An 11923-nucleotide genomic window follows, 5' to 3' on the forward strand; every position below is an offset into this window, starting at 1 on the left:
AAAAAAAGGCTCGTGTGCATGTCTTCAACATGAAGTACTGCTTCCAGCAGCAAGAATTTCAAGCTATTGCTTACTTCCAAGTGTTTTGTAGCTTCTTCATTTCTTGACATAAGCATAAGTTTGGTGCGAATGCTGCGCAAATGCATGTCACTCAGTATATTCACTCTCTTCACTGTTGCTTCACTGGCAGACTACAGAAAAGAAAAAGGATGTTTCATTTTTTAGGGAAAGTCACATTTCAAGGCTAAATTAAGAACCTGCTTATTTAAATAAATTATAAACATGAACCACATTTCCAGTACTTATGTGGACATTACTCTTCCACAAAACAATGAAAAATTCAGTACTATCTTTACCAAGCCAGCAATTTTCTGTTCTAACTCACATTATGTTTAACACTACAAGTCTTGCTATCACCTATGAAGTAGTTCCTTCCCTTTGATGTTCCAAACCGAACTAAATATTATCCTACCATATTATACTCATCACTCATTGACTCCCTGGTCTGATTCAAGTAGATATGATTAAGTAAGCAGAAAAACGCAGAGAAACTAATGTTAGGAAAAGTCTATGTAGTAAAACAAAGCAATCACAGAAGAATCTAAGTGAACAATTCCTTAATGACTTCGTTTCGTAAAGAAATTTCACATTTGAAAAGGCCAACTAAGCTGTTTTTGCAAAAGCTCCTTTAGTCTACATAGTATCAAGTTAGGTCCCTCCCTATGATTCAGGCTCTGGGCTCCCTGCTAATCCGCACTACCCACCTGCCAGTTCACACCCAGGTTTCTGTGTGATGTGAGTTGATGCAGCTCTTCATGTGGAAACCCAGTTGTGGGTCAAAGCACAAAGTGTAATGCTGCACAGGTGGAACCAACTGCTCTCGAGCAGAGTAAGCTAGTTAGTTCTGAAGAATCCACACCAATCTCTGAAACAGCTCTCAGTCTGTTACGATTGTCATTCATACCTGAGAGCTGTTCCTAAATTTAGGCTATCTGCAGTGCAGTACTTACAATCCCCTCCAAAGGCCTGCCCCCATAGATCTGTACATCTGCATGTATTAAATTGCTCACTGCTTACAGAGTTCATGAAGTTAGACTGCAATCCTCAGAAATGTACAGATGGCTACAGAACTACCATAAATGATATAATCAAATTCATGCAACATTCACATAAAAATAGTTACTTACAAGTATTATTAGCTGAGCAGTTTCAGCATGATAGAAAATTCTACATGCTCCCACAGCTTTCTTGAAATCTTTGTGTGCATTTTCGTTAGCGCATCTACAGAGATAAATGACTTATTTTAAGAAGTTGCATCAAAACAGAAAGAAGAAGAATGACTCGGGTTGGAAAGGACGTTAATGATCGCGCAGCTCCATTCCCTCAGCCATGGCAGTGATGCCACCCACTGGACCCAAGCAGGCTGCCGCGGCCTCACCCAGCCTGGCCTTTAACACCTCCAGGGATGGGGCACCCAGAGCTCTGGGAGGCTCCAATCAGTGCCTCACTGCCCTCTGAGTAAAGAATCTCCTCCCAACACCTAACCTAAATCTCCCGTCTTTTAGTCTAAAAGCATTTCCCCTTGCCCTATCACTACCTGCCCATGTAATAATACAACCAGATCCCAGAATGTTTCACTAGCTTACAGTGAAGAACGTTCAGAAATCGGAAAATTCTCTCTTTCCATGCTTCCAGAGCTTATTTGTCCATGGGCCGTACCACCACAGCTATGAGGCATCTCTCAGAACCAGAGACATGCCGTGAGTTCATCAGCTGCATAAGCCTGCGGCAAGACCTGAAGATCCCACCTGAGCACCTGCTTTCTGTCCCCAGCCCAAACCCTCAGCAGAGACCCCAGCCAGTAGATTCTAACTCAGCTACAGCAGTTACAGCCACCCTTATCATTTCTAATGGAGCTGTACAAGACCCTCAAAACATTCCCCCCCCCCTCCTCCTCCTCCCCCCCGCCCCCACTCTCTCAAATACTTCTCATTAAATGAATTGCCTTATTAGTAAAATACGCATAACTACTCACGCATCCCTCAGATCTTCAGGAACATCCACTGTGCATTTGAAAAACGTGTTCTTTTTGACAGTTTTATTTTGATTCACAGGTCGGAGCCTTTCATAAGTCACGATTTCGTTGTAAGTGGCATCACAAGCAGCATACTCAATGACATAGAACTATGGAAGAATTTGTTTTTCCAAATGGTAACTTCAGTTAGCAATGACAAATATATACTAACCAATCAAATAAAAACAAACACACAGGCCAAGATCCCCCCCAGAACACCTGATTCCGTAAAAAAAAAAAAAAAAGAAAGAAAGACTCAAGTACCAGGAAAGAGTACATTCCTCATGTTACAACATGCTTTTCCACAGACCAGACTGCTTTCGTATTTAAAGTTTTAAATTTGGCACACCACCCTTATAAAGTAATTGATTTGACAATGGTATAGAGGTAGCAGCCTTCTGAGGATGAAAAAAAAATACTTTTCCTGTTAAAAATAGTAGGCAATTAAGAATTCAGTAGAACTTTACACCTGTCATTAGTTAACTGAGATCATACAGATTAAGAATGTTGTTTCTTACAATTTAAAAGTCAAAGTTTCTAACCAACCAATGTAGCAAAGTACCAGTCAGTAAAAATCCTAATTTCTGTGGCATACAAGAACTGAAGTTAGCTCCAAATGAAGAACTATCATTTCAATCAGCTGAAATGAAAAATACACTTGTCTGAATCTACAGATAATTTTGCTGGTACAATCATAAAAGCCAGCAGTAAAACACAAGCTCTGCATATGCAAAAACAAACAACTAAACAACTGTTTTTCTACTACACTCCAGTGACATGTATGTTCAAACAGAACCACCAACACACGCTTGTAGATAGAGACTGCTTGATTACCAGGATTAGATTTGTGGTATAAACAGTAACCATAATCACAAATAAGGCACACTACTTTATTATTTCTTAGAGCCAACTTCCATTCACAGAGTACGATTTTTGGAAGCCATATGCTGCATGTATGCATACAGACCTCCATGCACTTGAATTACTAATAATCAGAATGTCCTGCTCAGCTATAAGAACACACTCCCAGTAAACACAGCATGGGTCATTCTAAAGTGATCTCAGCTTAAAAATCTGTTCTGCCATATTTTTGTACTGGTAGTTTATTCATCTGCTTGCATCACAAAGAACTTCTGTATTTACTGTATCTAACACAGCAGCATGAAAGCAGCAGTAAGGAGTTTACCTCTCCTTTCATCATTCGAACTTTTGCCAGCCACCAGCCACAAGGCTCTTGATCATTTGCTCTAGAGTAAACCTGAAAACAAGAGCAGTTAAACAAATGAAAGAACAATAGCACACACAGACATAATTGAGTTGCCTACATTTACAAGCGCATCTCAACTTCTCTAGCTCTCATTACAATGGAACTATATACTACTCCGAAATATTTTTTGCCTGTGTTGTTATTGTTATGTGCTTCTTGCACAAGTTTCATTGCTTTGCCCTGCAAGGAAATCTGTCTGTAATCCTTTCTATATTTCACTGACTATACAACAGAAATTGTTGGAGATAAAACCTTGAAAAAACACTTATTCAGTGGCAGTTCCTCACTAAATTTAAAAACTGTCTTAACACCAAAGTTCCTATACAGAAGGATCTCCAAAATTAAGGTTTTATTTTGCCTTTGGCTTACTTGATAAACTTGGGACTACATCACATATGATTACGTATTTTGTATTTAACAACTACCACTAACAATACAAGATCAAATACAGAACCAATGATATCTGAAGCTTTCTGTTTTTCCTGGTCTTCTAACCATTTGTATACAGACTACACAAGAAATTTAAGTTAACTGAAGAAATCTGAGGTAAAAAAATGCCTGAAGTTTAATCTCTAATAAAGCCAAAGTATTCCATATATTTTGAATAAAAACAGAAGAACTGAGCACATACATGCATCACTTCTTACACTATTTGCCTGGAACTGTAGCAGTATCCCAAAGATACTGTGACTTCAATGACAAGCACGATGTTAAACTGTGGGAATCACTGAAACTCCTAAGACAAACCAGGCACTCAACACAAACCTCCTGATTTCCCAGTTTAATGTGTGGTTTCTAGTTAATACTGCTTCTCTTTAAAACAGCTAATGCACACTACTTCCTCCAAGATATTTTCATACTAGATATTTCACCTGGACTGAAACCCAAGTTACCGGAACATCTCTGTTGAACTTTCACATTAAAATATTAAAATACCCAGCACTTAGAACTAGCAAGTTGGGTTTTTATCTCTTAAAATAGAGTTTTGTTTCAAATTTTAGATGATAATCAAGTTCCATTGGTAATTTTCTGAAGAAAAAAAAAAGACCCTGTAATTTTCAGACAGTTTCTCTGGAAGCAAAATCTGCTGTATTTTAAAGTGCTATGAGAAAATTAAAACGTTTTTTATTTACCAGCTTAATAAATCCATTACTAGAGACACACTCCTTTTTCATTCTCCACTAATCTACTTACAGTCACCATAGTCTCAAAGAGACAATCAGTTATGTAACACAACAGCTCATTAGCAAACATCTGGATCAACTCACCTCCACTTCATCTCCTTCACCAATTTCTTTCTTGATATCAGGAGGTGGAGGTAATCTGACTTCATTAAAGGGTACTTGGCGCTCTGGCTGCCAACTGAAAGTTGAAGAGACATTACACATTAGTTCCAGGATTTTTCTGTTGTTTTCTTAAGGTCTTCATTTTTAGAACTCTGAGTTAACTCTCACTCATTTCATATAATCAGGTCTGTTTCTTCATTCCTAGAAAGCAAACTTCATAAGCGAAGTATCAAAACAACCCTGTCAAAGCAAAGACACAGCTGGGAAGATATTTAGTAACAGAACACGTCTTCAGCTCAATTCAGAAGAAAGTTCAATGGACTGACTCCACTGAACTGATTCTATTAACCCTCCATGAGAAGGTCAGATTGACATACTGAAATCTGTACTGCTCAATGAAAGCCTTGTTAACATGTGAATTCACCCCTGTGGTCCACCTTGGGTTTGTCCATTTCTTCAGCATTTTAACAATGACAATTTCATTGGCACTTAGCATTATAATTGCTTCCTATCAATTTTTAAGCATTGCAGGAAAATCCAACTGTGTTTCCTAAAAAACTTTGGAATTTTATCTACAACTATTTTTAAACAATCTCCAATGGGAGTCTGGCAAACAGATTCATTCCAAAACACATCTCGACATCTGCTTACTAATACTGATTACTACTACGCATGTAAAATTAATAAGCTAACTTCTTGTACAAGAAAGACTATTTATTTTTCTGTAGCTGGTTCTGCAAGGCTACTTACTTAAAAGTGTGCATTACAGGTGCATTATATGAATACTTGTAGAGTAACTGACATCCTCCGTATTCTTTTCTAATTCCTTTCTTCTCTGTAAATCTCACAGGAAGCCATGAAACTGTTTCTCATTCTTTTACTCAAAATGCCAACTGAAGATGGATTAAAATAAAGCCAGCACCACCATCAAAAATAACAATAAAAAAAACCTTACAACATCCAAGGGACTTGGACATGGTATCTGTCCAAGTATTCAACATCTATCATTTATAGACATCCTCAAGACCACATCAGGTACAGACAGACCCCAGGACCAACACATAACAGAAAGGGTTATGGAGTTTTGCCCTAGCCATGGCTGCACAGTTCATTTTTCTTCCAACTACAGGGTAACTTTGAAAAACCACCACCACCCTAACACAAGGAACATTGTGGATAGCTTTTGTTGAAGTTGGAAGGTATTTTTGTCATGAAATGTAGCTGAAATCTCATTTTACCTCTGAAAAACAGCAGAGGAGGTTGGAAAAAAAACCACCTGCGATTTAAAGATGCTTATAACTGTAATGGTCACTAACCTCAGGATCTGTGTATTGCCTCTTTCCTCCCTTCATCAAGTTATTATTCTCACAGATACAAAGGCAAATAGGAAGAGTTGAGAACAAAATGTATTCCACTGATTACGAGCTATGTAAAAGTTCAATTTGGAAATAGTATGAACACAGTGATCATAACTGAACAACAAGATACAAACTGCTGTCAACAACTGAGCTGCTTAAAGCTCTCTTGAGAATTTCAACTGTGCAGTGCAGGTTATGAATCCACCTTACAGAAAGTTATAGATTGCCCACAATGAGATGCAGCAATAGAAGAGACTTCACCACTCCAAGAAAATCTTCAGACTGTATGCAGTAGTCTAGCTTTGCTTCCATCTCTGGAGGATCTTCATCTACCGTACGGAGACAGTACAGTAATGACTCACCCATTTCAGCCATAAGGTATTTTGCTATTTTTTGAGAAAACAGGAAGAAATATACACAGAAGGCTCAGTTCTGAGAATATGACTTAAAGTTCTGATGACGTTAAGTCCAAAATGGGAGCATCTCACCAGCAAAATGTCACCAACAGCTATTTAAGAAATTAGTTGTGATTTGTTACAAATTACCTACTAAGAGAATCAGGCATGCGATGCCTACTGGTCTACTTGATTATCACAAATATTTGGTAAAAGCTATAAAAAAATTGAGGTGCTTCTTACTATATAGATGTCTACTAATATGGCTGCTTCAAATTCAAATGGACCTACAAGGAATTGCACCTAGAACCTCACCTGTACACCACAACAAAGACTCCCAGGTCCTGATGATTCTGTGTTCATTCTCTGCCTCTTCTCCAAAACCTCTCCTAATGGACTTGCTATCTGACCACAGATTAATTATTGCTTGCAGTGATGCTAGTTCACCAACTTTGGGAACCTTGTAATAGCTATAGATTAGGACTGGTAAACAACAGCAGAAAACGTAAACTGAATGCCATTAGCAGACTCACTTACTTTGCTAAGTGCTGATCACTATCACCAACAGACGAATGCATTCCGGATGGTACCCTCCTGCCAATTTCAATTTGATTAAAGCCCTTATGAATTTAACTCAATAAAAAGAGTAATAATTTATCAAACTTACCTCATGGCACAAATAGAGTAGTATGCATACTTCCTGATAAGGGCTATTTTTGGTCAACAAAGCACTCAACATATGTTGTAGCTTACCCTTTTCAGAACGAAGCTGTTGCTGCCACACACTCAGTAAAACACATTGATGACATGGATATAAACCAGCAGAAACATGTTTGCCAATAATTAAACACCTGCTGTGAACCACAGGCACTTCCTTTAGCTCACTTGGCTCGTGGTGTGAAAGCACGTGCCTTCAAGGCTAAGAACATCTACTCTTATAGAAAAGTAACATGGATGTTGAATACGAAAATGAAGATCAACAAGAGGAGGATGAAGAAGCAGATCTGTGGGATTCTTTGGAGGATGGCAAGGACAGAGGAGGGGTGAGGTGATATGAAAACCAAAGAGACACAAAGAGCTTCCATAACCACCCACAAAGTCCTAGCTATGGCTGCCACTTCATCTTCTAACTGATGTTTATAGAAGAGCTAGAAAACAGGTTAGAAAGACAGACTGGATTTACAGAGTAAAAAACCAGGATTATCTTTTTCTCTCCAGGATTTTTTTCATACATGCATTACACACACATACATATACATACATCCAAGGATTACATAAACCATTCATAAAATATTGTGTGTACATACATGCAAGCTTCCCACTATTAGGCTTCTTACTCCCTCATCTCCCTTCAGGAAAGGCTGACTGATGAATCTGCAGGCTGGTGCTGGCAGCTTAGAAACCATTTGCACATCAAGAGCCGATGCATTTCCTAATGTTGATTTTTTATGCATGCACACACACACACACACACATATATACACACTACTTTATATATATAAAGTAGTATATATATATAAAGTATATATTTATATATATAAAGTAGTATGGTTAGGTTGTGGTTGGACTCTATGATGTTTAAGGTCTTTTCCAACCTGAGCAATTATATGGATTCTACTCTGCACTAGTTAAAAAAGTCACTCCATCAGGACATTTGTATCCTTTTTTCAGGTTGATGAAGCTGATCACACTCCCCAGGTCAGACACAGAAAGAACTGCTCAGGAAACAGAGCTACTCAGGTATTTTCCACCTTTCTTCACTGTAGGTATAAGAATATCAGACAGCTGCCACTACTTTCTAATTACAACTGTCCATTGCGTCTGGCATCACTACAATACCAAAATAAAAAATCAAGGAGTGCCTAATTAACTTTGTGACTTCTGATACCACAGCTATATAAGGAATCAGTTCATAACAGAATACAACAGTGAACCTGTATTTCTAGAACTACCTTTCTAATGAAGTCTACTTCCCCTTCATGTCAAAACAAACAAAACAATATACAATACACAAATACACAAATGATTTTTAAGATAAAATACTTACTTGTTTTCAAACACAACAGTGAGTGAATCCTCATGAACATCTTTGATAAATCCCTAAAACGAAAACAATTTTGTTGTAAGACATGGAATCACAACAAGGCAGCAGTTTCAGCACAGACTGAAACCACCCGAGAACACCACTGCTGTTATAATCTGAATGTAGGAAAGTTTCCAGACAATCCCACTGCATGGGTGAGGCGCTCTAAGAAATACGTTACACATGGACTATTGAAAGCCATTTTTCATACAGACACATTTACAACCGAAGTACTGTTTTCAAAGTTTATTGTTTTCTTCACAGGCATACACAGCTACTTTACACAAGCAAAAGGAGAAAGCTGCAGTCCCAGAGCAAGGAGCCCAACTCAAAATAATGTCCAACAACTGTGAGCAGCACCACTTGCTTCTTCAGGTGTTCTTCTCAAACAAAAAAGAAAAAAGAGTCCCAAACAACTGTCCTTCAGAATAGCACAATCTGAAGGATGGATAAAATTTGGCTATGTGGCTACTTAACTATGTCATCCTTCAAACACAAGACTGGGAACAGTGTGCAGTCAAATCCCCACAGCACCTCACAGAAGAGCAAAGATAATAGGATGTTTCACGTCATTTTGTGTGACATTTTTATGATCTTGGAAACAACTGCAGCAAAATCCCATTTTTCTTCCTTTTGAAAAACGAAGGGCTTTTTAGCAGTGCGCTGATTATGTCAAAAACCTGAAGACAAAGAACAACCTGATGGAAAAAATTATACCCAAGCAGAAATAAAGGCCTCCCATCTGGTAGTTAAGGGAAGAAGGCACGCTGCAAACACAAGGGAACAAAAGAAAAGCAGAAGACAAAGACAACAAAAAATAACAAAGTAAGAAAATGTTTTCTAATGACTCCTGTGTTTGTTATAGCCTGGTATGTGCCCAAGAACAGAAGACCAAGGAGGAACGTGCAGTTTCAGGTGAGAAGACAGTTCCAAAGGATCCTTATGAAAGGCTCCAGGAAACCTGCTGAATGGATTAAGTTGCCTTCACAAACTGCCAGCCAAGGAGGTCTGAGAACAGTGTCAGCTGTGCGAGGAGTACAGCACCCACAGAGGTGTCACGGGTCAGCTCAAAAAAAAAAGGCACCTCAACATGGGCTCCCCGTGCCTGACAGACGCTGCACAAGCCTGCAGTGACAGCTGGCTGCAAGGGGCTGGAGGAATGAATCTCCCTGGACCCATACCTGTACTTGTGCAACGCCAGCAAAGGGCAGCATTCACTTGAAATCTGAGTGCCCGCTCCCTAAGCAACGCTCACAAGACACCAGCCAGCAGTGCAAGGAAGTGGTTACAGCACAAACAGCTGGGTAATCCCGAACACACCAGGCCGCCAGAAACCAAAGTCACCTTGTTCAACCACCTAGTGTGCTCCTAATGAAATAAACCCTTTTAGAGGCCACCCTGCCTCTGCCAGGGAAGGAAGGCAAAGCCCTTTGAGACAGAAGCAACAGAGGCAGTTGGCAGCAAACCACGTGTGCACACAGGGATTTGCAGTTCACATGAAGTTTCTGTACAGGAAGACTGAAGCCATGCCTGCTTCATGAGGCAAGGAACATGAAGGGCATACAACACGTTACTGGTTGAACCATCTGTTAGCTACCAACATCTGTAAATAACCAGAAAAGTTCCATTTTATTTACCAGCATGGGGATAAGTTACTGCTACACAAAATGCAGGAAATAATGTTTTTCTACAACAAGTCATTCAGATTCTATAAAAAAATACGTAAGAAAAATCACATCAGCATGAACCAGGTTTGCATGGTCCAACACTGCTGGAATACCAACTTACTGGCAGCAAGCAATACTTAGCGGAGATTTAAACCCCTTAAGACGGGTAACTTTTTATCTACACCCTCACCATGTGAATTTCTGGAGCTCCTTGGCACAAAGCAGCCCCTTAGCTCGCTGCACTTGCAGTGCCACACAGGAGCACCATCCGTCCCACACGGGGGCACATATGCTCTGTTTGCTAGAATTATCAGAGCAACATCCCCAGTTGGCACGCTCTGACTCTTCTACTCCACAGCACTCACATGAGAAATACTTCAGAAGAGATAAGCTAACATTTATCAGGTATTCACTGCAGGTCACAAAGGACAAATAAAACATTAAACACAACCGTATCTAAATAATTATATTATTGTGAAAAGGCCTGTTCAGAGTCTAGTTGTACAAATACAAGATGAACAGTGAAGGAATATCATGCTTTTCAGACATCCCAAGGTTTAATTCTTCCTCTTATGGTCAGTTTCTCTTCTACAGAGGGAGGAACACACACTTACAGCAACAGAAGTGCAGCAGCAGGAGGCAGACAGAGCAACACCACCAGTAGGAATGAGAATTCATATAGGTTTTAAATTGTTCTATAAGAAATCACTTGGTCATTATCACCAAGCAACTTGTCAAAAATATGATATCATTTGTGAAGAGTAACAAGTCCTCTCTGTTTTCCTAGCTACAGCCCTGGCCTACCCTAGGAGCATTATCAGCCATCACCTGCAACTCCAAGATAAAATCAGAAAGATTTCATGCACATCATGATGATATTTACTGCAATTTTTTTTAGAAGTATTCCAATAGCCTGGAGATGACTGTCAATTTTTTTTTAAAAAAACACTTCACAGTTCCGCTCAAAACTTGAAAAATTAAGATATCTTGAATAAAGCAGATTTACTTTTTACATTAAACGTCCCATTAAATGCCACACATTTATAAGCGTTCATCAGACCCAATCTGAAGAGACATTAACTTTTCTTTTTTCCCCAAATGGTTTTCAAACAGGAATTTCAAAGGAGCTCGTTATCAGCAACGTAACCTCTGTACATAGATTTGTATTCTAACTTTGCATTCCTCATGTCTTACATTGCATAAGAACCACTTCTTGCGAGGTTCGCTGATTACACGCTTTCGCTTTTCTTCAACTAAACAGGCTGCTGTTAGTGGCACTTAATTTAGCAGCAATGGCTACAGATGGACAAAGCCAGTAACTAAATTCAGAGCTCCTCCATACAGGTGATGAGGCAGAGCAAGCCAACAGGAGACCACGCACCACCAACTAATATATGGCATAAAAGCAATAATGCTGTTGCATGAGGAACCACTTCACATATAACATTTCCAAATATGCTTTACACCACACGTGAAGTTGCTGATAAGAAGAAAAATTAATGCGCAACTTCACCTTGGCAGACCTCAGCTTTGGCCCAGCCAGATCTTCATGTCAGTCACTCAGTGCCACATCTCTGAAGCCCATGTATGTGCTGAGAGCTGCTCACAAGGCAGCAGGGACTCTACTGTACTACACTATTAATGGCGTGCAGCTCACAGTGCTCCAGGCAGACCTGTCTCTGCCACTCACTGGGCAGGAACCAACTCCCAGCACCTGTAAGCTGAGAGCTGGCACGGCCAGGGCTTGCCAGCTGCATTTGGGATCTGAGACCCAGCAAAGTTAACATGAGGCC

General features: G+C 39.6%; 1 protein-coding gene across 3 annotated transcripts in view; it reads right to left on the bottom strand.

The window, feature by feature from the left end:
* The window catches only part of FXR1 (FMR1 autosomal homolog 1), a 21499-nt gene extending 13019 nt beyond the window's left edge, over positions 1-8480 (bottom strand). For all 3 annotated transcript variants that reach the window (XM_010716865.2, XM_010716866.2, XM_010716864.2), the window contains exons 1-6: positions 8428-8480; positions 4610-4703; positions 3261-3332; positions 2036-2184; positions 1188-1281; positions 75-191 (exon numbers count right to left, since the gene is read on the bottom strand). In XM_010716865.2, the coding sequence (XP_010715167.1) occupies positions 75-191; positions 1188-1281; positions 2036-2184; positions 3261-3275 (375 nt within the window). In that variant the 5' untranslated portion in view covers positions 3276-3332; positions 4610-4703; positions 8428-8480. The remainder of the gene's footprint in view (positions 1-74; positions 192-1187; positions 1282-2035; positions 2185-3260; positions 3333-4609; positions 4704-8427) is intronic.
* Between the last annotated feature and the right edge of the window lie 3443 nt (positions 8481-11923).

The sequence above is a fragment of the Meleagris gallopavo genome, chromosome 11 (assembly GCF_000146605.3).
Source record: "Meleagris gallopavo isolate NT-WF06-2002-E0010 breed Aviagen turkey brand Nicholas breeding stock chromosome 11, Turkey_5.1, whole genome shotgun sequence".
In the NCBI taxonomy this organism is placed as follows: domain Eukaryota; kingdom Metazoa; phylum Chordata; class Aves; order Galliformes; family Phasianidae; genus Meleagris; species Meleagris gallopavo.